At 37.9% G+C, this 26,131-nt stretch overlaps 1 protein-coding gene across 7 annotated transcripts in view; it reads right to left on the bottom strand.

Annotated features, from left to right (window-relative positions):
* Positions 1–26,131, bottom strand: part of mlh3.L (mutL homolog 3 L homeolog) — a 28,126-nt gene that overhangs the window by 663 nt on the left and 1,332 nt on the right. Inside the window, exons 1-12 of one of the 7 annotated variants that reach the window (XM_018228901.2) lie at positions 23,916–25,358; positions 19,028–22,007; positions 16,729–16,824; positions 14,542–14,618; positions 14,040–14,144; positions 12,178–12,250; positions 6,791–6,862; positions 6,606–6,717; positions 6,196–6,355; positions 2,835–2,858; positions 1,102–1,180; positions 210–361 (exon numbers count right to left, since the gene is read on the bottom strand). In XM_018228901.2, coding sequence (XP_018084390.1) covers positions 210–361; positions 1,102–1,180; positions 2,835–2,858; positions 6,196–6,355; positions 6,606–6,717; positions 6,791–6,862; positions 12,178–12,250; positions 14,040–14,144; positions 14,542–14,618; positions 16,729–16,824; positions 19,028–21,944 — 3,867 coding nt within the window. In that variant the 5' untranslated portion in view covers positions 21,945–22,007; positions 23,916–25,358. 7 annotated transcript variants of the gene reach the window in all.

The following is a 26,131-nucleotide window of genomic DNA, read 5'->3' on the forward strand; positions in this document are numbered from 1 at the left end:
AGCAGGGGCAATATACCGTTTCAAAATATGTTGAATTAGGCTTATGCTGAACATTCTTTTTGCCTGTTATCTTACTCATAAAATGTTTTGTTATTTCTTGAGCTAGAGATTGGTTCTTGCAAGACTATTAGGCACAGGCCCTATTCATTGAGATTTTGAACAATGGGGTTAATTGCACAAAAAAGAGTTTAAGTAGCAGCATAGTATACCTGGTCACAAGACTCAAGATGCAGCATGTCTGCAAGTGGTAAAATTGCTGGTCTCCCATGCGCACACTGAAAGGGAAGGCTGCAACGTGACAGGCATTGCATCAGGTGCTTGCAATCATCCAAACTGAGCTTGTCATTAAATTTGACAGCACCTGTCACAAACAAAGAAAAATGATGCCAATGTGTTTGCAACCAACAACTATAGAAAGGTAGCAAATGCACATTCATCTCACAAGCCCAGTAGCAGCAGTCACTGGCTTCTTGAAAAATTGCAACATCGTTCAGTTAGGTCTGCTCTAATTAATTTCTGTTTTTTGCCAAAATTAAAGCGGACCACAAGTTAGCAACTTGCTGGGTCATGTATTGCCCCCAACACAGTAGACTCTATACAAGTGAATGTCATTGCAGAGGGATTTCTGTCAATAAAGGGATTCCTATTAAAATAAATGGAGGAGTGATTGTGAGTTTAGTTCCCCCATCAATGAGCTACATAACACTCAAAATTGCCATTACCCCTTAAAGGAGAATTCAACCCATTATTAAAGAGAAACTGAAATCTTTTATTCATCACATCAGATTAGATTTATCAGATACATCTCGATATGTAAAAACCAAATATTTGAAAGAGGTTTTCTTTGTTTTCCACATACTATATTCCTTTGTTTAGATAACCAAGTTCGCCTTATTTAATCATCCTGTTACAGGAAAAAAAAACTGTTTTGAAGCGTCTTTGAATGCAGTCTAAATGGGTAATAATGCTACTATTACTGTAGTACTACTGCTACTATATTACAGGTAATTCATTTTCTAATTTTATTCAATAACCAAACGTATTTCACTCATCAGTAAATACTTGCAAGCCTCTCCTACCTTTCCCAAATACAATTCTCACCATGACAAGCTTGTGATGCCAAAACCTTCAGTACTGTCAGTGGAATGGTACCACTTGCTCTTCCTGTCATCTGCAACAGCTACATAGATCAGAGGGTATGAATGAATATGCGCATCTTAGTCACTGCTCCACTGACATGCAAACTAAAAATATTGACTATTGCAAAAAGAATTGCAAAGGGAAGACATGCACCTTAGAACATGCAATCTCCTGTCATAAGAACAATAATACATACTGTAAAGTATAAGGGGATAGCAAATATGAAATCGACATGTAAAAACTATGATTGATGTATTAAACAGAAGTGAATCATGTGTATTTGGAATATTAACAGACTAGGAGAAAATGTAATATAAGTTTCATATGAAACTTTCAATCAAAATTCTGTACTGTTTCTGAACAGTTCTCCTTTAAACTCATCAGAAATCGCGTCTCTCTACATGCAGGATATATGTCCCAAATCAGTGATTTTGTTAGGATTTTGTTCATGCTGGAATCAGTTATTTTTTAAATTCACACATGCTAGAAAAGGGAGCCCCACCCTAAAAGATACAGCAGACCTTTTGATCAAAATCTGCATGAAGAGCAAATTAAAGTGAAGAAAGAGGTGCTGAGAGAGGGGATAGTGAAGAAGAACTTAATTATTTCATAAATAGTACAGAATTATAAATATATTATATTGTGATTTTCAGTGTGATGAAGCTTTTATTACATTTTCATTTTTGCAATTGTTTTCTCCCTTTCATGGAAATTAGGAACTTTTGTAATGAAGTGATATTATCTTTCTGAAATAATGAATTTATTTCTCACTCTCTGCAATCACTCAGGTCAGGTCAAATCTCCCTTTGCCTAGACAATATATTAAAGCCCTCTTTCAAAAGACTGAAACAAAGCTGCATGTAAAGAGACAGATTGCTAAGAGCAGGAGTGTGATGGGTAACCAGCTTAACTTAGGCTGGAATTAAATATTCATTTTTGCAGTCGTTTTCCTGCAAAGCTACTTAATGTTATCTTAGGAATAGTAACATTTCTCATATATTTGCACATGTGTATTCCTCAATAAAGTCGGGTATAAACCATAAAGAGGAATTATCATGCAAACAAAATTTTTCATAAGTTTCACACAGATGGGCCAAGTAGTAATGCCACCCTAGGCATAAAACAAACAGAGTTTAGAGTATTCATAAAGGAAGCAGAATTTTTATAGACTATATTTATACAGTTTTTTTACAGATGAAGCTTATATTCATGACAGTTCATCACTGATATACTGAAGTCAGAGGGCGGCTCTGGTAGCAAAAATAATTATGTCATCTATAATGTTATTAGCATGACCCAATAAGGCTTTTTTAGTATCTGATGTTAAATGTTGGCAGTTTGGTCATTATTATTGTTTTTGCAGAGCCCAGAGGTGTAAAAGTAAGTAATTCTAACCACAATAATGTTTAAATGAAACATCTCCTTCCAGGAAGCACAGACAACTTATTTAAGTTAGCTAGGAGAGTTCTGCAATATATGTTTTAGATGTCGTAAGAAGCAACATTTCTCCTTTAAAGCATAGCCATTTGTTACCATCTCAATAAGCAGTGAGCACCAGTCTGCTAAAGATTATGAACTGAAAATCTGTCAAGACTTTTTCTGTCACCTTTTAAGACTGAACATGTGATAACTAATGTAAAATGTATTTATTCATGCAATAAAGGCGGACACAAGTCACTAAAGAATTTACTTACCTCAACCTGTTCTTGCAGAAACTCCTGGAGACAAAGATGAAAGAAATTAGATTTTCTGTCGTGGTTGCATTGGGGTGGCTGAAAGACCACAGTCAGTACAAAGAATATGTATACATATGGTATAAGTCATACAAGTATTAAAGCATGATACCTAGGTGTTCATGTTTGTTGAATAGATGTTTAATGGAGAGCTAAATCACCTGCATAATTACATAACTAAACTGTTTTACCAGACCTGCCTATAAAATACTGAATTCATACATATTAATGTACTAAATAGTTTTGCAAAAGAGAACTAAAAATACCCAGCTATTCACAGTTTTTAAACAAATAAACCAATGAATTAAGTAATATAATCAAAAAATGGATTAGAAAATGAATTTAACCACCAATCAACTCTCTCAATTAATTATCCACTCCAAATCAATTAGTGCGAAATTCATTAAATGCTTTCATTCTATGATTGATTATCTTTACCAATAATTGATTACACTTTTTAACAATTGATTAATATTTGTGTATCAATAAAAAGTGCTTAGTGCTCATACTGCAGTTCAATAAATTAATTAATATACATTACAATGCTCCCATTTGAATACAAACACGAATCACCCCTTGGTTTTTATCCTTCTAATTCCGGTGGAGGTCTGACTACAGTCAGTATTCAAAAATTTCACAATATCCAAAGAATAGAAAAGAACCCCCACTAGAACAGACTAAACTCAGGCAGTCACAAAGTATTATTGACACACTTATTTATAGTTAGTTGAATAGACACTTGAATATGCCACTTATTAAATTGTTATAAAGTGCTGTGCAATAAGTTATAAAGTGCAGTGCAAGGATTATTAGTGAGGAGCTTGAAAGACCAAATTTCTTCTTTCCCATAATAATATTAGACAATTAATAGAGTGATACCAAAATTGATCACCAATTTCTAAATTACTAGTAGTGCTTAAAAAAAAAAAAAAAAAATTATTTGATAATTATAATAGATTGATTAAATGAGAATATTGAATACATTAGATTATAAAGTGCTACAGTGCTAAATGAATTTAGTAGTCCTTCCTAATTAGTAAGGTTCAATTCGTTAAATAACTAGGCTGCCATTAGATAGGATAAAAATAAGAAATTAATTAAATCATTGCTCAAATTCATGAGAAAAGGAGGAAAATGAAAAAAGAGAGGGTGGAGTTGTCCCAAAACTACTACCTAATTAGTTCTATCTCTAGGACACCACAAAGGTGGAGAAGGCAGAGTAACCGGGACTGTGGTCTCGTAATTAACTAAGCCCTAAGCTGATTTGAGAGACTACAATATCCTATAAAACCACAATTCCACGGTCTCCTGGGAGTTTAGTATTGCAGAGAAAGAGAAGGAGTTGAACCGAGCAAAGATTCTTTCCACCACCCTCCAAAAATTGTTTGACCCCAAGTTGAGTATATAGTTTTAAAAGATAACCAGATCTGGAAATGAAACGCCGACGCGCGTTTCGCTATGTTAGCTTTGTCAAGGCGTATTACGGACGCACAATAAAGCACTTGTTAGCAGGTATTCTGCTGTTTGCCTCTGATTTCCATACCCATGATTGAAGTACTTTTGTGGTGACTTGACGGAACACCAGAGGGAATCAAGGCTTGCAAATAATGCTGGGCGATTTGTGTGTTACCCTGTGAGTGAAACAATTTTTGGAGGGTGGTGGAAAGAATCTTTGCTCGGTTCAACTCCTTCTCTTTCTCTGCAATACTAAACTCCCAGGAGACCGTGGAATTGTGGTTTTATAGGATATTGTAGTCTCTCAAATCAGCTTAGGGCTTAGTTAATTACGAGACCACAGTCCCGGTTACTCTGCCTTCTCCACCTTTGTGGTGTCCTAGGGATAGAACTAATTAGGTAGTAGTTTTGGGACAACTCCACCCTCTCTTTTTTCATTTTCCTCCTTTTCTCATGAATTTGAGCAATGATTTAATTAATTTCTTATTTTTATCCTATCTAATGGCAGCCTAGTTATTTAACGAATTGAACCTTACTAATTAGGAAGGACTACTAAATTCATTTAGCACTGTAGCACTTTATAATCTAATGTATTCAATATTCTCATTTTAGTCAATCTATTATAATTATCAAATAATTTTTTTTTTTTTTTTTTAGCACTACTAGTAATTTAGAAATTGGTGATCAATTTTGGTATCACTCTATTAATTGTCTAATATTATTGTGGGAAAGAAGAAATTTGGTCTTTCAAGCTCCTCACTGATAATCCTTGCACTGCACTTTATAACTTATTGCACAGCACTTTATAACAATTTAATAAGTGGCATATTCAAGTGTCTATTCAACTAACTATAAATAAGTGTGTCAATAATACTTTGTGACTGCCTGAGTTTAGTCTGTTCTAGTGGGGGTTCTTTTCTATTCTTTGGATATTGTGAAATGCTCCCATTTGGTAAAGTGCTGTGCCTCAATCAATTTCATTAGATTAAAAATGAATTCATTTATATAAAGTGACTATGTGCTAATAAAATTAATTGATTTCATTAATTAACCTCAAAGGATTCCATACATTCAAAGTGACAAAGTAATATTAAGATGGAGTAATCAATTCAAATTAATTATAACCAATAATCCAATTCATTGGTAGCAGCATGGTAAAAGAAATCAATAGAAGGTGGATTTGTCCCAAAATAACTATCTGTATTTCGGCTACCTCTGGGACACCATTTATGTGCAAATGGTCACATAAAATTTAACTTTTATTCAGATACCATTAAAATCCTGACTCCAATTATTAATATTCTAATTGTGATAACAAAAATTAAATAACAGCAATAAAAATATTGTTTTAATGTATCCTTTTGGGGGAAATGGTATCTAACTTAAAAATCCAATAACTTTTCTGTTTCAAAAGGGTCTGTTCTAGATTGCCTTTCCTGATCCCCAAATTAACTTTTTCAATAGCACATACTTTCACTTTAGAAGAGTCCTTAGCATGAAATTTTTTGAAATGTTGTGCTACTGTTAATAGTGTTTTTTCTGTTTTATTAGGATTACCTGCCACTGAATTCTGTGTACAGAGTTCTTGATTTTAGCATCTGTGTTGTCATACCTATGTATTTCTTGTTACAGGGATATTCTATACAGTATATGACTCCTTATGAAGTATTGTTTTCTCTGGACCTTTCAGATCCTTTGGATCTTGACTAACAGGAGTGACTGGTAAAGGCAAAGCTAAGCACACATAATTTGTAAATCAATGGTAAGTTAAAACGAGCTGCTGCTGCAAAAACAAGATTGGCAAGCAAAACATTTTTATTTATTGCTTCAGTTGTTAAAAAAAGCACAGGTGTGCCAGAGCAATTACCTGCACAAGGTTTTTGGCTACTGTTGATCTTCCACGATGTATTTCATTGGCTTCTCTCTCTACAAAACACACAGGGACTGCTGACACCAATACAAGTGTACCTGGGGTATCAGGAAATGACAGAGACAGGCCAATATTTTGGGAACTCCTAGCAAGGACCCTATAAAAGAAAAGCATATAGTGATATCTAATATAATGTTGCTCCCCAACTCTTTTTACATTTGAATGTGGTTCATTCAAATGTAAAAAGAGTTGGGGAATAAGAAATGGTAAAAAATGAAGACATTTGTCAATGTTCTTCCAGGTGGATATGTATCCACGGCATAATGGTGTCACTTTAAAATTGTATCACAGCTGCACCACCCTTACCACAAGGTTCATAAATGACCCAAAATGTCTTTGGACCTAACCTAAGAAGCCGGTACTGCATCTCTGTCACATTTAGCTCCAGTGGAGGACTGATAATAGAGGTCTTCAGTTGTCTTCTTCCAGCATCATCCTCTGGGCCTGACTCATATGAATCTATAAGGGAAAAGACAAAGTCAATACTTCCTCACAAGAAAGGAAATAATCTTAAAATTTAGTTTTCAATTACCTGCAATAAGTTGTTCAAGACGGACACGTTCATGAGCAGCATGCTGATCCACCAGCACAAGGAGATTCCCATCTAAAGAGTTAAGTAATAGTAAATAATGTATGATATATGGATAATCTCATTATCTATCTCACAGTAACCAAACATGAAGTAGCTATTTGCACTGTATAACACAAGACATAATGAAAACCTTAAATTTTTCACGATTAAACCAACACACAAAAAGAATGTCCAGCACAACCCTATTTGATGAACTTAATTTGAACAAGGGAGTATATTGCCCTTTAAAAAAAATACCAGAATAGAAATAATAAATTATGTAAGAAACCTGCAGCACTGACACACAGTTAGGATGAGCTATAAAGCAGATGCAGTATGATTATTAGTGTGAATACCATGAACAAAAATACATATTCTGTTTCAGTGTAAAGAAGTGTAATAACCTCAAGCAGTACTTGAGCAAACATTTTAGCAAAACTCCTATGCTTTAGAATACACAATTTGGAGTGCTGAAGAATGGTCAGCACGTGTCGCCTGAAATTTGGGCTTACTACACCTTTGTTGCTGCTCATTAAAAATCCTGCTTTCCCAGCAAGACAAAAACAAACTACTTTGACTAGCTTATAAAGGGCAGGCTCCAGATGTGCCAAATTGCAACAGGTAAAACCATGTACACAACTTGACCATTTTTGGTTCGCTCACATTTGTCATTACATCCATAGCCTCTGTGGCTGCAGCAACCTGGGATACTCGCCCCTTCTGAGAAATTCTTTTTCTCTGATGTATCCCCTAAATATATTGTCCGCAGACCTCCACCTAGATATCGCATATGCTAAGGCTTGGTCGAGAGAATTAAACTTTAACGCTCATGCTGCAGCTGTATTCAGAAGATTACAAAGTATTTACACAGTGCTATTATACTCCCCCCAGGCTAAAGCTTAATAAAAAATACTAACAGACGCTGTTGGAAATGCAATGCAGATTTGGAAACCATACTACATATTTCCAGTTAATTAAGCCTTTTCTCCATTGTCAGCTTGGGGGACACAGGAACAGTTGGTATAGCTGACACCACTAGGAGGCAGGCCACAATAGAATACAAAATTAACTAGTCCCTTCTCTGTCTGCTATACCCTCCTCTGCAGGCAGAGTTAGATCAGTTTCGTTGTGTCCTCAAGAGGTTAGGACATCCACAAGAGCTCCTGTTACAGGAGTTAATTCTAGTAGTTTATTTATATTTAATATTTATTATTTATTAATTATCGTCGTGTTTTGAAGACAGACCGGACATCTACACTGAGTAGATTGTGCCAGTTGTCCATCTTCCATCAGGAATTGTCACTGCGGTCTCTCAGGTGCAGGGGGTTTTCCAATACACAGACCACCCAGTCTTACTACCCCCCCCCCCATTTTTACTAGGGGGAGGCTTCACTGGTCGGTAGAAGAGAGCCACTAATCAGTTAAGTGGCTGACTCCAGTCTTTGACTGCCCCAAGCCTGCACTGCTGCAGAGGGTGGCACAACCTGGGAGCCTGGTTTTGCACTGAACTGCACAAGCCTCCTGCGCTGGGACAGGTGCCTTTGCCAGGTTGTGCTACCATACCGGCACGGAGGGTATCAAGAACCTGGGGGATAGGCACATTCAATTCTGCCGCCTTTTTTCTTTTTAGCTGCGTCTGGGATGCCATTTTCCCCACAGGCTTCTTGTGACACACAACCCGCATGTGCGCCCCTTATGACGATGCACCGTCTCTTCGCGCACTCACAGTCATTGTGCCCTCCCCTTCAGCCGGATGTGTACCACTCCTTGCTACTCTGCACAAGCAGTACCGGCACAGCAGCAGCCATATAAAATAGAACAAACACCAGAGCATTCTGACAAGGGGGTCTTAGCTGCTGCCACTACCAGCAGACACATACCCTTTCCTCCACCTTCTCCTCTCTTGAGCCTTACAGAGAACATCTCAGGGGAGGCCATATAAAAAAATTTCAAATCTACTTCCCAATTTTGAGCCATCTTTTTCTACATCAGGTCCACCATGTCTGAAGGCTCTGGTGACAACCTTTTTCCAGAGCAGCTTCTTCTGTATCTGTTAATTTTTTAGCCTGTGCCAAATGCTGCAAACATTTGCGATCCGGTCACAAGGAAACTTTGTGCTCCACGTGCAAGCCACCTGAGCCTGTTTCGGAAACCCCAGGACCCAGGTAAGCCAAGCTTATCATGTGGAAAATTCAGCTCAGGCCAGAGACCCCCCCCCCACCACAGGGATCACAATTCCCTTCCGGAGTGGGCGTCTCAACTGGCTTCTGGCATTCCCAAATTGGCCTTTCCCTAGACAGACTCCTGGCCCGTCTAGACAACCTTAAGCCTAAGCCCTCTAAGCGCAGGGCCCCCTCTCCCTTTGAAGAAGAGTTCGAAGAGGAATCAAATCTTCCGTCCCCTCTGTCTCCAGACTCAGAAGATGAGCATGCACTTTCTGATGGAGAACTGTCCCACAGCTCAAACCAAGAAGAGGAGGATGCTCCTAAGCTATCAGCTGAGGCAATTGACTCCCTGATTGCTTCTGTCCTTGAAACACTCCACCTACAGGAACCAGCTGCAGTACGTCTTCCTGCCTTTTCAAGCAAATAGCAGATCCTCCTTCCCACGACCAACTCGAACAAATTATCCAGCAGGAGTGGGACAAGCCAGAGAGTTGTTTTCAGGCAAACCGTCGGTTTCTCAAGCTATATCCCTTCCCTACCGGGCTTACAGAGAAGTGGGCTTCTCCCCTTCAGTAGAGGCTCCGGTGTTACGTCTTTCAAAGAACACAGCCCTTCCAGTTCCAGATACAGCTTCCTTCAAGGACTCAATGGATAAGAAGCTGGAGGGACTCCTACTCTCACTATTCTCTGCCTCCAGCACCCCTCTTCGTCCAGTCTTGGCCTCAGCCTGGGTGAGTAGAGCTGTCCAGTCATGGTCAGACTCCCTATACCGGTATCGCCTGGAGAAAGGTCCAAGGGCTACAAATTATTTGCAGCTCCCAATAAGGACGGCTCAGCACGTCCAATCCTGGACCTCAACAATTTCATTCGGCCACGGGGGTTCAAGATATAATCTCTCATAAGAGTTATTGCGTCAATGTCCCCCAGCCAATTCCTCGTTTCCCTGGACATAAAGGACACCTACCTACATATACGGATTTTCCCACCCCATCAGAGGTTTTTGCATTTTAAAGAAGAGCAAAGAGCTAACGAGGTCGCACAGCCTTATTAATGAATATAATTAGATTGTGTGTGTGTAACATGGAAACCATGAAAGGAATAATTAATGCCTTAAAAGATGTTTTTGATGAGTGCAAATAAATTCATTTAAAATAAATTCATTGTTTCCACACTTTGATGTGTTGTCATTATTATATCTTGTGATAAACAATAAAGAGTTAATAAAATGCAATAGTGTAGTAAGGGGTGCTAATTACGTAAGCAACAGTTCGCATTCCACTAGTCTGTAGAAGAAGGAATCACTCAATAAAACATAACATTTAATAGTTCATTTAAAATCAAAAGAGGGATTTAATGAAATATAAAAACACTTAAAAATATGATGTATCCCGATCTGGTTTCACAGTTGTAAGGATTGCAGTATATCTAAGTCCCACCTAGATCATTACATCAGCCTATATGCCCTCTGATAGTAGTATGAGTTGGGGTGGGGAACAGGAGGGTGTCTATAGTAAAAGAAATTAGGTAGCTCCCATTATGGGAAAAACAAAGGACAAACCAACACCTTGTATGCTGGACCTTGAAGTATCGCACAAGTGTTAATTCCAAAATGGTGTGCAAGGAGAGTAAACTGACACTTTGTCCTCTCAGAGGCACCTAAGTAGGTATGGCCTATTCCCTATGTCTTGTGTTAAAGCAACACCAAAAGTTTGGACATGAACACAATAGGTTAAATAACCAAAGGTAGTGCATACAAACGGAGGACAGACCCAGTGTACTGTACCTTGCAGTATTATACAGACATATATGTTTCCAATACGGTGTGCATAGAGTAACTGGTGCTTTGTCCTCTCAGAGGCACCTAAGTAAGTGTGGCCTATTCCCTATCGCTAGTGCAAATGCAACACCGAAAATTGGAAACAGGCAAAGCCCAAAATTAAGTCTGTGAGAGAGCTGGTAACAACATCACCAGTCTGTCCAATGCTACCTCCGTTATTAGAAGGAAACTGCTGCCACCATTCAGCCCACCCTCCAGAGTGCCTCCTCCCCACCCTTTGAACGCTCGATAGAGCAAACACCTGACGTATGTTTCGTCTGTATAGGCTTTCTCAAAGGCAAAGCCAACTCACACAGCCAAGTTTTGCATGAAGGTCTTGGGAGTCATGGTCTCGACCATATAGGTAGTATCCTTTACACAACATCATCTCATGGAGCTGCAATGGAATATTCTTTTGACCTGGAAATGCAAATCCTTGCTTCAAGAAATTTGTCTATCTCACAAAACGCGAGCATCTCTCCACTGGTGGTTGCAAACCAGTCACTTGACCAGAGCAGGCCTCTCAAGGAACCCCAATGGCGCCTCCTCACAACTGATGCAAGTCTCTCCACCTGGGGAGCAGTACTAGAGGGACGCTTTGCTCAGGGCCGCTGGACTCCAGTAGAGCATTGTCTCCACATCAATCTCCTACTGATGAGATTAATAAATTTGAAGTACTATCTGCTAATACTTCAGACCAATTCACAAAGTACAAGCTAGCTTTCTGTTGAAAGACACTGACATAAATCCACTATAGGCTAAATCAACAATTCCTCTACAGAGTCTCCCTCCTTCCATAGTTACATATCCCCCCACCTGTTCTTTCCCTTTCCCCCTTAATCTACTCATCCTATACCCTCATCTTCCCTGTAAAACTTCAGCAATGTTTGGCGATAGTTTGTATTACTATTTTTCTTAATAAACATCATATTAAAAAAAAAAAAAAAAGTCAGCTTGAATTAAGTACATAGGTGCAGTGACACTTCCTTAGCATTGGATTCCTTAGCATAATTTCATTAGTAGCACATGTAATAAAGCCATACAAAACAGTAACAATTTAATACACACCAGATGTATGCCCCACAAACATAATAACTAAGCTAAAAATAACAATAATATTTGGATTTAGATGCATAATGGTAGTGTCATTTTTGCATACATTTCCTAAGTAATCTGTATGTACATCACAAATTAAAAGGCCAGGAGCATGCACAGCTGAATCCGATACAGACCTGACTGTGCAACTGTACATGCTTCCAGTCAGCGATTGCTGGGAAAAGGACATAAAGCAGCACTAGATGGAGCCTGCAAACCCCACTGCATTGCTACATATCTAGAAGTCTAAAACACACATTTAACATATTTACCTTGCTCTGATCCCGCCTTCATCTCTGTGCTCATCAAACAAGCAATGAATTTATTGTCCACCTGCTGAAGAACCTGTAGAAAAAGAAGAAATAGTCTACATATAAGAAGAAAAAAAGAAAACAAATGAAAAAGTGATATTGCAAAATTGAACAAATCACAGGTGGTGATCACACCTCTGAAAAGTCCTAGCTGTAGGAACATTTGAAACTAAATCTCATACAATGTCCAATTCAACATGGAGAAACTTGCTGTGTTGTGTTGTTACACAGATATCAAATATCTCAGCAGAGTTCTTTAATATCTTGTCAATCCAGGGTTGCCAAGTCACACAAAAAGACTTAGTCTATCCAAAACAATACTGGTCAGTTTCTTATTGCAAAAACTTCAGTCAATTTTCACCTTCATAAGATCAATGTTAATTTACAGCAATTTCCACACTTTGGCTGTTACCTGTCATGCTGCTAAAACGATTCAATTAAGTGTTGACCTGTCTCATAGTTAATCCTGCACCCAAGAGGCCCACAGAGGGGTTTTCGTTTCAGATTAAAATGAAATATTTAAAAAATAATTTTTTAGGTTCTAATCTAAAACGTACTTTGGGGCAGAGCCACCAAATATGAAACACTTAACCCAAGATAAGCAGCCTCTAAAACAGTTACCACATGACTCTGGAAAGAATTTGGCTACTCAGGCTGGGGTTGGGTACCACTGGAATAGCACTTCTGGCACCTGCTTCTAATAACTAGCTTCTATCAACTGTATAAGGGTAAGGCCACACTGGGTGTTTTGGGGAGATTTTGTTGTCTGGCGACTAATCGCCTCGTCTTTGCAGCGACCAATCTCCCCGAACGCCTTCCCTCATGCTGAGCCGGCTAAAATGAAAAAACGCCAGCGCTAATGAAACACGGCGGTTCGTTTTCCGTAGTCGCAGAGTGAGGGAAGGCAGGTTACATACCACTGATATTTGGTACGTATGGTACCAGTAGTATATGTTGTGATCACTGAAAATAATATTTTTCTATTATGTTCATGCATGAAGTAGAGTTTTGGCCAATATATTATAACTTTAGTCCATATACCCTTGGATTATCATTAGTCTAGTCCTTAAAAGCTCAAACTGTGTCCTGCTAAAGCCTTTTATATTAAATATAAAATGTAATAAATTTTGTCTGTTTAAACATACCCAAGCGAGTGATTTACCGTGAGTGCTTTCAGCTATGGGGGGAGGGAGAGAGGGGGGGAGGGAGAGAGGGAGAGAGGGAGAGAGGGAGAGAGGGAGAGAGAGAGAGAGAGAGAGAGAGAGAAGCACTCACAATACAAGCAACTGCCTGGGTGCTGGTTATAGCATAGTATAATAATCCAAAAAATATAAAACCGCACTCCAAGGTCTTGAAATAGTTTTCCACTATTTTCACATATCTATATACATACAGATATGTAACATATATATATATATATATATATATATATATATATATATATATATATATATATATATATATATATATATATATATATATATAAAGGTTCTAGAAGGGAACCAAAACGCTGCTGTTTTTTAATCTATAATAAAAGTAATGTTTTTTAAGTCCCAGTGTGCATCTATGATATATAATATATATATATATATATATATATATATATATATATATATATATATATATATATACATACACACACACAGTTCCATAGCTGAAAGCACTCACGGTAAATCACATGCTTGGGTAGTGTAGTAAAAAAAAGCTTTATTTCTCCATTATAACATATCTACGTGTTTCGATCTGCAGAAGATCGTCATCAGGATGGTGCAAAGGAAGAATATATATATACATACACATGTAAGTTAGCAATTGACACCTACCTTCACAGAGTGCATCATTTCCTTTGTGAAACGATATGGATACAATATATTGTGAATTTTCACTGCCAAAGTATTTGTCTGTCCCCTGCTCACATCTACAGCCACCTGTTATGACATTTTGCAAATAACTGTCTGCATCTATGAAATAATAAAACAAAGTGCAACATTTCTCACAGTTTTCCTAACACTAAAAATGTGAATTCTGAAGAAATTATAGTATGATCTTCTCATAGAAAAATATGCCCTTTCCATATCTGCTCCATTTTCTCTATCCCTAAACACCTTTCTCAATTATTTTTTCCATAGACTATTTTCTACAAAAGGTTTCTATAATCACATTTGCTGAGACTTAAAACCATTTTATATATATCTGAAATGTAATACCTATTGTATTTTGCTGTACTGTATATACTATACTTCCTGTTACATATTACTGCCATCTGATTTAAATGTATTGTCTGGACTAAAATCCTGCGTATTATAAACACATGGCATTACTTACCACAGGATGGCGGGCATACACTGGATTTTCCCATTTTGAGAACAGGGACTTTAGGTTACCACTCTCTGTATCATTATCTGCACACAAAGCAACAAAGAAAGTGATATAGTAATATTGCTGTTATAACAGCAAAATATACATAGCCTAGCTCCGACGGTTTCAAAGTCACTTATAACCAAATAAAACATGTTAAGGAAAGCATAAGGTTTGAGTGGACAAGAAAACACCCATAATAATCTATTCTTAGCTGCATGCTCTCAGAATGCTGCTAGTGGTAGGGCTGTTAAATCTGCTATATACCCACTACCATCATTAAATTGGTATGGAGGGCATAACTACTGTATTGACTATTCACTTCTGAAACCTGTGTATACAGGTATGGGACCTGTTATCCAAAATGCTCGGAACCTGAGGATTTCCGGATAACGGATCTTTCCATAATCAGACTTTAAGTCTACCAGAAAATCATGTAAACATTAAATAAACCCAATAGGCTGGTTTTGCTTCCAATAAAGTTTAATGATATCTTAGTTGGGATCAAGTACAAGTTTCTGTTTTATTATTACAGAGAAAAAGGAAATAGTTTTTAAAAATTTGGATTATTTGGATAAAATGGAGTCTATGGGAGATTCCGTAATTTGGAACTTTCTGGATAACGGGTTTCCTCATAACGGATCTCATACCTGTATACATTAAACATTAAAAAACAAACAAAAACAATTCCAGCCTTTTTACAATGCCTTAGTATTAACTACAAATAAAATTCTTATTAATAAGGTGGATCCTGTTAAGACATAAGTAGCAAGGCAGTTATATTTAAATTACATAGTTTGACTGTAGGAGTTAGGTACCTAATCCATTGCAAAAGTCCAAGAATGTAGAAGGACCACATTCTAAACAAATACTGTGTTCTGGAGTAATTTGTAAACAGGCTATATGATACAAAAAAAAAACTTTTTATCCTAAATAACTTGGGCAGAAGGAAACAACCTGTCTTTCCATGCTGAAGCTTCTAATATAACTGGAAAAGCTTTTCTGTCCTTTCTAAGGATGATGTCCTTGAGGTGTGTTAAATAATGCCCATTATATTATCAAATAAAATGATTTCCCATCATGGCATCCAAGTATTTATTGATCTCTGTCCAAATGCACACAATAAATAGTATAACAAGTCAGCCTAGGCCTTCTGACATTGGGCTGTTTCTAACTGTTCCATGTAAATGTAGTAACACTAATGCAGGATTTAGCCAACTACGTTTGCAACAACTTATCTCCCATGTGTTTTTGTTTAAATATTTGCATTGAATTTCTCAATATGGTATTTATGGCATGTAGGAGGAACCCCAAAATATGAAGTTTTATACAGCCCTTGCAAATAAAACACTAGGGGTCAATTACAATGCCCCACGCAGAGTACAAAGTGCAACAAAAAGCCACAATCTGTAATTTGACTCCTACATGCTTGAAAAATGGCTATTCTGTGAAAATACAAAAGGAAGCATTTTTTGCACAATGGTGTGCTTAATTTGTCCTGAAAACAGAGATTCTCATATTCTACAATACTGCGGTATATAGTAGACATATATATAGCAGATAACGGATATGTTCTATAGACTAAGGGTGGTGGAACGTAGGGAGATTAGTCGCCAAGCAACAAATCTTCTCTACTGTGGAAGACTAATCTCCCCAAATGCCTTCACGCTGTCAAGAATCACTGGCGGGATGGCATACGTATCGTTGCAGTTTTCCAAAGTCGTCCGAAGAAGCCTCACGAGGAAACTTCTGAAACTATACATATACCACCCCACAGGCGACTTGTATTCTTGCTGGCAGGAAGGCATTTGGGGAGATTAGTCACCCACAGCAGAGAAGATTTGTCACTTGGTGACTAATCTCCCCTTTTGCCACCACCCTAAAATAGCTAAAAAGCATATCACTTTTAGAAATCATTCTTGGATATAAGATCATGGTCAAAATGTATATAGGGAACAATGCACTCTTATTGTAAAATAATGTATAAGGATATCATGAGCCATTATGTTCAATGACCATATAAAGGCACAAGGCCACAGGCCAAGTGCTTTAATATAGGTTGTGGAACTCCTAGCACATAAAGCAGTTCAAGTATAGGGCAATAATGAAATCATTGCATGTTTATAATCACTGCTTCACACTATCTACACCTACCTGCATTAAGTTTTGCATGTGCTCTTTCTTCACGTGGCCTAGGAAGAAATGGCACAAGGGCATTGCTCCTAAAAGGATAACACTGGTACTGAAAACCTAAACCAACAATGTCTAAAGTTAGTTGTAAAACCGAATTAGTTTAAGAACAGCAATAAGGAGAACTAGTTAATAGTTAAGTACATGAAGGTACTTGAGATTGCATGAAGCTTGCCTTCAGACAAGAAGTCTGTGAACACTGGACTGGAACACGTATGAATTGCCTGCATCATATTGACAAAAATTTATAAAAATGTGTTTTACACAAGTACCCATGTTTAATCTGAGACAGCATTCAGGTATGAGGATTGAGAGAGCCGCCATGTGCGATGTATAAGGCAGAAATGCCCCGCTATCTGCCCATTATTGCATTAGACTGCAGCTGAATCAAGTTTGATGGCATCACAACTTGCAAAAAATGAAAACAGCAACAGGAAAAAATATGGCTACTTTCCTATTATTCATTTGACCAGATTGACAGCCCAAACTGCAGAAAGGGGCTGTGGCTCACAAAATAAAACATTGGCAAATTATTTCATTCAATGCAACCAAAAGCTATGCTGAGCTGACTAGTAAATTCATACTAAAGTAGTAAAGTCTTCTTTGGTTTAAGCTTATGCAGGAAGTAATCAAGTTATAGTGCATATATCAGGCCTAATACTTAAATTACATAGTTGTTGGGTAAACTGACAATTGACAGCTCTTGGGACAAGATACAGGTACTGTATGGAATGTGATGTATGCAGTAGAATGTAGGCAGACAATTAAAGTGGACCCGTCACCCAGACACAAAAATCTGTATAATAAAAGTCCTTTTCAAATTAAACATGAAATCCAATTTCTATTTTTTTTTTTTTTTTAACTGAAATGTTTTATTGATTTTCCAATCAAAAAAAAATCCAACATGTTATGGCATGAGTACAGTCATAGAAAATCGTAAGATATCATATGTAAGTTCAGTCATGAAGATAACATGGAGTAAAATGGATAGTAAAAGAAACAATAAAGATAAGGGGGGGGGAAAGGGGAAAGATAGAAAAAAAAAAAAAAAATAAGTAAATTAAAAAATAAATAAAGAAAGAAAAAAAAAAGATAAATAAATAAATAAACAGGTAAATAAGGTAGAGACGGCGGCTGGGCTAGGTATCAGAGCAAATAAAAACAATGATCGTGGGCATTGTCAAGGTTACAGGCAGTTTGGAGACCCAGGGGAAAGTCAACAGATTATACATGCAATGCTGAGAAAAGCAAGGGATCGTTTTCATGTGCCAACCAGGGCAACCAAACAATTTCTATTTTTTTATTAAAGCATTCATAGCTGTTGTAAACTCATTTAGAAATCTTAGCTGTCAATCAAATATTGTCTGCCCCGCCTCTATGCCTAGGCATAGAGGTGGGGCAGACAATTACTTTCACTTTCCATTCAGCACTTCCTACATGTCAATGCTCTCCCCACGTTCCCCCGTTCTCTTCACCGTTTAATTGTGTAGTCAGGGCATGGGAATGGACATCAGATCCCCCATTCTGGTGCACAAACAGGATTCTGAGATGATACAAGACTTGCCTTAATAACAGTGTCCACAAAATGGCTCCTGCCTGCTTGCTATAATTATGAATTCCCAGACTGAAGGAAACAAGATTCAAATAACTTATATATAGTGTAATTAAAGTTTATTTTGCTTGACTAATGTGATAAAATAAGATTTTGAATAATTTTTTTTGGTGACGGGTCCACTTTAAAATTAGAAGATGCACTTGCCAGATAAAGCTTTAGGAGACATTTCTAATCCCTTCATTTTATAAATGCTTATTTAGCAGCACTATCTAGAGAATTATATTTCTCATTTAACTATGAGAGAGGAAGTCATAAGAAATCTCACTGAAACTTGTAAAAAACATCATCAAAATTCTGTACTCATAACATAAACAGGAACCAAAATATGTATTTAGTTGAATAGAAAATGGGGTAGTTATGTTATGACAGTAGACCTCTTGCTTAGATAGATGCAATCCTATTTCTGGTTCTACCCATTTACTTTTGGTCATATTTTTATTTTATATTAGTGTTTTTACTTCTATGCATCTTTGCATTTTCTGTGGAAGCTGCCCAACTGCAATAAAATTACCTGACAAGCATTAATATCAGTGCTTGTCAGTGCCTAGTTTCTTGGAAGAATCTCTTGTGCCTCCCACTTGTCCATTTATCTCTTCCCATTGCTATGGCACAAAAAAAACATAACTGTTTAAAATAAGTGGTACTTACCATTATTGCAAACTATGTTCACAGCTGTGGTAGTTAAATCTTTTGTGCAGATAGTGCTTCCATCCACCTTTGGACTGATGTAACTGCTCAGTCCTGTCGCTGTGTTAATGAAAACATATTTTCCAAGAGACCCTTCATAACACTGAAACCAATCAGAAGAGACAAAGCCACCAGAATCTTCACTACAGCTTAATGAAGGATCAGCAAGTGGTACTTTAAAGCTACTACACTCATTTAAATTGGATATGCTTGCATTCACAACTTGTGTTTGACAAAGTTCTGGAAATTTCATAACTGTGCTGTTCTGCATTTTTCCAGGATCAGAAATTTGTATTGCTCTTTGGCTATCAACATCTGTCGTTTTGTCATCTGAATGCACTAAAACATCAAGAATATCCTTAGGATTTGTGGAATCCACAAATGAATCCACCTTTTCTCTTTGCTTAAGTTTGCTCAGCTTTGCTGCCAATGAGCCAAAAGTGATTTGTGTACTTGATCTATTCTGCTTCAGGCTTTCATAGTGTGGCAAGGTTAAAGGACTCTCTTTGGGTTGCTGTGGGTCATGGCTTTCAGTCTTCTGGCCTTTTGGTATTAGACTTTCTTCTGAACTGAGTTTGTTCACTGAAAACTGAACCATTAGATTATTTGTAGATGTAAGATTTTCTGCTACCACCTCACTGTAATGAGGAAATTTTGAGCTGTTGTTTTGAGGCACATTGAGGTCACTTTGTTTTACGTACACGGATGTATCTGAAGTTGCAGTAGCAGGGACAGACAGGCAAGAAGTTGATGTTTGCAATTTTCCATAATACTGCTTAAATGACTCCAAAGATTCAGTTTGTGCAACTAAACCCAATGGTCGAGTGCCATTTTTCTTTGCAGAACTTGAGCTTTTCGTACTAGCTTCTGCATGACCATAAGAGATGTTCTTTGATATTGTTAAATATGGTTTTGTTTTTTCTGTGGTTGTGATATATGATGGCAAACTGCCTTCACTATTTGGGCTGGTACTACTATTTAAAGCATGTATATTATTTTTAAATATTTCTTGGGCGCTTACAGGACCTGGCCTGGAGAATAATTTAAACAGACTTTCAACTTTATTGGAGTGCATAATGGGGTTTGGATCTGGACATGCATCATGTAGGCGTTCGAAGCAGTTGGATGATTTAGTAACTGTTAAATCCTTGTAGTTATTCTTTATCAGTGGGACATTATTATCCATGTTATAATGAGATGTATCTTTAGTAGCCATATTAAACACTTTCCCATTACTTGTCTCCTCTGTATTGGCAATAGCTATCTTATAAGATGTAGCAGCAGGCTGAGTATTGCATTGTTCAGTTGAATATTGTTCATCAGTTTGTTTTTCCTGGACAGAGTTTTCATTTTCCATAGTTTCAGATGCATCTTTTTGTATCACAGCACTACATGAATTATTTGGTAATTCTGAACATTCAGCAGGACTGAAAATATCTACATTACATCTCTCACTGGTGTCTTTCTGACATTTAGTGGTGGGTGCCACGCAAAATTCATTTTCACTGCAGTTTATGGGAGAAAATCCACCCGGATTCGCTATTTTATCAGTGTTACATTCAAGAAGAGAGCCGCATGTTGTTTCACTTGTGTCATCATGAATACTATCATTAACTTTTAAAACTTGTGTGTTAACAGTAACATGTCTGCACACTGGTTTTGACTGAAGAATTGTATCTTCATAATTGTGTCTTACATTACAAAATGCATTCTTAAAAACCTCTATATCTTGCTTTTTCACCAATTGAAAATCACTGCAAGAAGAGATAAAGTTGTTACTATCAACACTTCCAAGTGCATCTTCTTTGAGTGGCTCTACATATAATTTCTCTCTCTTTAAGAATGCCCTAGTGCCTTCTTCAACACAGTGCAATACAGTGTCCCAATCCTTGAATTCAATTAATGTTTTTGCTGGCTCAAAGCAAACATCATATTCTGAATAATGGCAATAAATATTTATTACAAAGATTCCATGAAGCTCTTGACATGAACGACTTCTACCGGGACTACTTGATTTTCCTACATTTATATTTTTAGGTTTGCAGATTGAACTTTCTTTTCTTAATAAAAAATCGATAAGCTGATGCAGTTTTGTTTTCAAAACAAGTCTTTTGTTAACATACAGATATTGCATTCTTTTGTTGTAATGGGCTTCACAGCTGATATAACCCCACATGTCAAACTCCTTCACTTTATGCTGGATCTCACAAAGCTTTTGAGATCTAGGCAACCCATAAATCTGACAAAAACGAGAACGTACATCCTTGGTTTTGGCCAACTGCAAAACTACAGAATGCATAGAGTCATTTTTCAATGAGAAAGAAACTGAAGGGTGTATGAGAGACAGAGATTCCACTCTCTGGCGTATATTCTCAAATTCAACAGTTTGGTCCATGCATTTCCTTCTAACTGGCAAGTTATAGAAAAGATTGTAAACTGAAAATGTAGTACCTGCACTTGGCCTGCTGGTATCTGCTTCTTGCACACTAAGTAGTTTTCCATTCTGGATAAGTTTATAAAATGTTTTTGATGCATTCTTGCATTTAGATGATACTTCCACTATGCTAGAAACATTGGCAATGCTTGCAATGGCTTCCCCCCGAAAACCATGAAACTTTAAGTTTTCCAAGTCATTTAGGGAATGGCATTTGCTTGTATAATAGCGCATGCCCAAACTATCCATATCTTCTTGGCATAATCCACAGCCATTATCCACTACTTGGATTCTGACAGTTTCCAAATCAATGCGCACAGCAATACATGTTGAAAGAGCATCAATGCTGTTTAAGACCAGTTCCTCAACACACTGCCCAACTGAATTGATGGTGACTCCAGAACGTAGCCTGTATCGTACTTCTTCTTTCAAGCACCGGATCATTGGTTCAAAGGTTTATAAAATAAAGTCTTATATTTAATTCATGTATGTCAAAAATGAAAAGTCCTGTCATAAGAGGGGGGACAAAAAGTTGAATACATTTGTTCAATCTTTTATTCTTTTAGATTAAAAAAACATTATACCAATTGCAGCCCCCAGTAGCCCATTAACAGAACAGCAGGGAGGTAACCAGATAACAGCTCCCTTGTACATATAAGAACACCGACTCCTTCAGTTACAATCAGTAGGAGAAACAATAGCATGTCAGAAAGCAGTTCCATAGTGCAGCACTGGCTCTTTCTCAAAGCACATGGCCAGACAAAATGACCTGAGATGGCTGCCTACACACCAATATTACAACAAAAAAAATACACTTGTTGGTTTAGGAATTACATTTTACATGGTAGAGTGAATTATTTGCAGTGTAAATAGTGTAATTTAAAAATAAAAAATACACCATAAAAATCATGACACAATACCTTTAAAAGAGAAGGAAATTAATTTGCCACTTGGGGTGTCAAATGTTAGGCACCCCCAAGTGATTGCATTTACTTACTTACCTGACACCCTGGGCCTGTGCTCCTATCAGCAGAAAACTGCACCGGGCCGGGTTCTTCCAGAGAGCAGCACAGAGCGATGATCCTCTTCCTGCTTCTTCCTTCTTCTGCGGCTGCGCATGTGCAGTAGAGCAAAAAAAAAACGAACTTATCAAAAAACAGGCTATTTCGTACTACGTATGCATCTGCCCTGGAAAATTTGAAGAGTAAAGAAGCAGGAAGAAGATTGCTCCATGGTGCTCGGTGGAAGAACCACAGGCATGTGCAGCACTGACATTTGGCACCCCAAGTGCCAAATTACTTTCCTTCTGTTTTCAACATTAAATAAACCCAACACACTGATTTTGCCTACAGTAAGGATTCATTATATCTTAGTCTGGAACAAGTACAAGTTACTATTTTATTATTACAGAGAAAAGGCAAATTATTTTTTTTAAAAAACTGCATTACTGGGATAATATTAAGCCTTCCTGTTATTTGGAGCTTTCTGGATAAGGGTTTCCAGATAATGGATCCCAACCTGTATTATAGATATATCCTAGTTAAAAAAAATTTGTATGATTAGAATAAGTTCTATTTATTAAACCAATGCTGATGTAGGGATACTGTCTCTTTAAAGGAGAACTAAAGCTTAACTAAAGAGGTAGACTCGAAATGGTGTGCATTATTTGGGCTTTGTACCAGCCCAAGGCAACCACAGCCCTTTAGCAGTGATCTGTGCCTCCAAATATGCCCCTGTAGCTCCCTGTCTTCTTTCCTGCTCATTCAATGCACATGCTCTGTGCTGCTGTCACTTACTGAGCTTTGGGACACACTCAAAATATACAGTACAGATTGAATATAATAAATGTCACAATATAAGGCTGATTAGTACTTAATACAGATAATTACTACATCAGCTCAGAATTCAGTGCAATTACCACCAGAATTTAATAATCAGGCTTGTAGCATCAGCTTATAATACAGACAAACCTTATTTTCTGCTTGATAATTTGCAACAACCCCTAAGCTTAGCTTCTCAACAACTGCTCAGAGCCCACTGAGCATGTGAGTGTCACAGACACTTTCCAAGATGGTGATCTCATGTGACAAGTTTAAAGTCCTAGATCATTGCTGCTATTGAGAAGGTGAAACTTTAGGCTAGTGCAATAAGTTCAGTATATAAAATATGGTATTTTAACCATATTCATTTTTAGGGTTTAGTTCTCCTTTAAGGGCCATATGACACCAGGCAGTTTTTTTCTGTCAGAAGAATTCATGCTTCAGTTTCCTTCAAGGGGACATTTCATATAATCTTTATATTCAGATATAGTAGTCACCCAACCCCCAAATGTGTAATGATGCAGAAAAAAAATTGTTTTGATAGCAATTTACCTCTTAAACTGTCACTATATCAGAGCTGCAGAGAGATCCTTACTGCTCAGAGTCTAAGCTGAAATGAGGTGTGGGAGTGTCTGTTCATTCTCTCACAGGAAATGGTCACATCACTGACTGACAGGCTGAAATCTGTTTTAGCTCGGAGAACCCCTCCCCTCCCACTGCCTGTTCCCAGCTGCACATAGCTGTCTTTGCTGCTGCCTGATCTTCTTGTAACAGAAAGAAATCCCCAGCAGTTGTGCTGAAATAAGTGGAAGAAGTTGTTACTAAAAAATGTGGAATTCCACTACTTGATACCAACATAGAAAGACAAAATGGTTGCAGAGGGTTGATAAAAAAAATTAAGTGGTGTTTAGATATGCTATCCTGAGCATTATTGTGGCTGCACTACCAATATACATTTTTTTTATTGCAGGGTGTCATTTTTATTGCCAAAGGTATCTTCTTCCCTCTCTGACTCTCCCTCCCTTACCTGCTCTCATTACTTCTCCCTTACCACTTCTCTCCCCTCTCCCTTAGCAGCTTTCTCCCACCCTGGCTCTCAATCCCCTCTTGTTACCAGCTTTTGCTCCCTCTCCCTTAGCAGCTTTCTCCATGCCTGGCTCTCGCTTCCCCTCCCTCACAGCTCTCTCACTCCCCAGCTCGCAAATTCCACAGCACAGATAACAAGTTAGCAGAAACGCTTGATTTTTGTTGCCGGTCTGTCTGCTTCAAAAGGCTCTCCCCCTTACACACAGACACATGCACGCACACAGAAAGGAGAAACAACAAAAATCAAGAACTGTCAAGCATTTCTGTTATCTGTGCTGTAAGGAGAAGGGGGAGCCTTAGAATGAGCGCGCTGGGGAGTGAGAGCCAGGCAGGGTGAAAGCTGATAAGAGAGGAAGCAAGAGCCGGTAACTGAGAGGAGCGATATCCAGGGAGGGAGAGCTGGTAAGGGAAGATCCGGAATCTGCAGACAAATGGATTCGTTTTTTTTTTTCTCAAGGGAGGGGTATACATCCAAAGCAGGGTGGGGAGAATAGCAGTACTGTGAAGGACCCTAATGTGACGAGGCGTCAAGATGATGTCAGCAAATAGCCCCGCCCATGCCTGCACGCCCTGTCCTTCTCAGTGGCTGTGGATAGCTGGGGAAAGCAAGAGACGGCCGACGGCCGCACAAAGTCTGTATGGATCTCAGCACAGGAAGTCTTGAGAGAGGGAGGGGCGACTTCAGTTTTCAAGCAATTAACCCCTTAAGTTGAACCTAAAGGTACATAATATAACATGTTCCCTTCAATTTTATGGTTTGAGGAATGGATTAATGAGGAGTAAAAAATTATGGTATATGTCCCCTTTCAGGGTTGACAGGTTGGCTGGTTTCCAGCCAAATTGGGCTATTAATTTAAAATCCGGGCGGTTTTTGAAAGTACAAAAAAGCCAAGGTATGGATTTGGGCTACTTTTTGGGCCTTTGGCTGGTTTTTACTTTGGAAATCAGCTAAAGTTTTTTCTTGCCCTAATGTGCCAAGCCTGTGTCTCCCAATGCATGTTGGGTAATGTAGTTTTTGTTAAATAATTTGCCGACGTATTTTCATACATATTCATTTATTTTTTAGATCTTTTTTCACTGCACACATTGTGTTATTTTGGGCTACTTTTAAAGTGCCTCTTGGTTAGTTTTGGGCTGGTTTTGTAGCCGAATTTGGCTGTTTTTGAAAATTAGACCTGGCAACCCTTGTTTCCTTTGACATCAGGGTGCACTGACAAACACACCAAAAACTAATTATACTTAATTTATTATACCTTTCCTTTGTGTGTGTTTCTACATTCTAAAAGTCATATCACACTGCACGTCCAGCTAAGACTTTGCTATATACACACAATGATGTGCAGTTTTCTAAAAAGGCACAAAGTTTGCAAAGAAGATTTTTGCTTTAAAACATCATGTGAGCTACTGGCTGTTCGGTTGCTATGTTCATTGGACTTAGGCACACTTAGTGCTTTTTATTACCTATTCTAAATAACGAACTGTATTGTTATCCTCAAAGCTTAATACTTTTGAAGCATTGCATCTGAACCCAGTCAATGACCGAATACTCCAGCCCCGTGTGTTATGTTTTCGTGCGGCGGTATCTCGACCAATGAATTGTAAAGAACAGCACAATATGCTGATATCATGATAAAGTATATTTCTAATATGACTGCACAGCCGCCCACTAAATGATAACGTTGTAATGAAGAACCACACAAGTGTGCAGCTGACAACCGCGCACAA

The sequence above is a fragment of the Xenopus laevis genome, chromosome 8L (assembly GCF_017654675.1).
Source record: "Xenopus laevis strain J_2021 chromosome 8L, Xenopus_laevis_v10.1, whole genome shotgun sequence".
Classification (NCBI taxonomy): Eukaryota; Metazoa; Chordata; class Amphibia; order Anura; family Pipidae; genus Xenopus; species Xenopus laevis.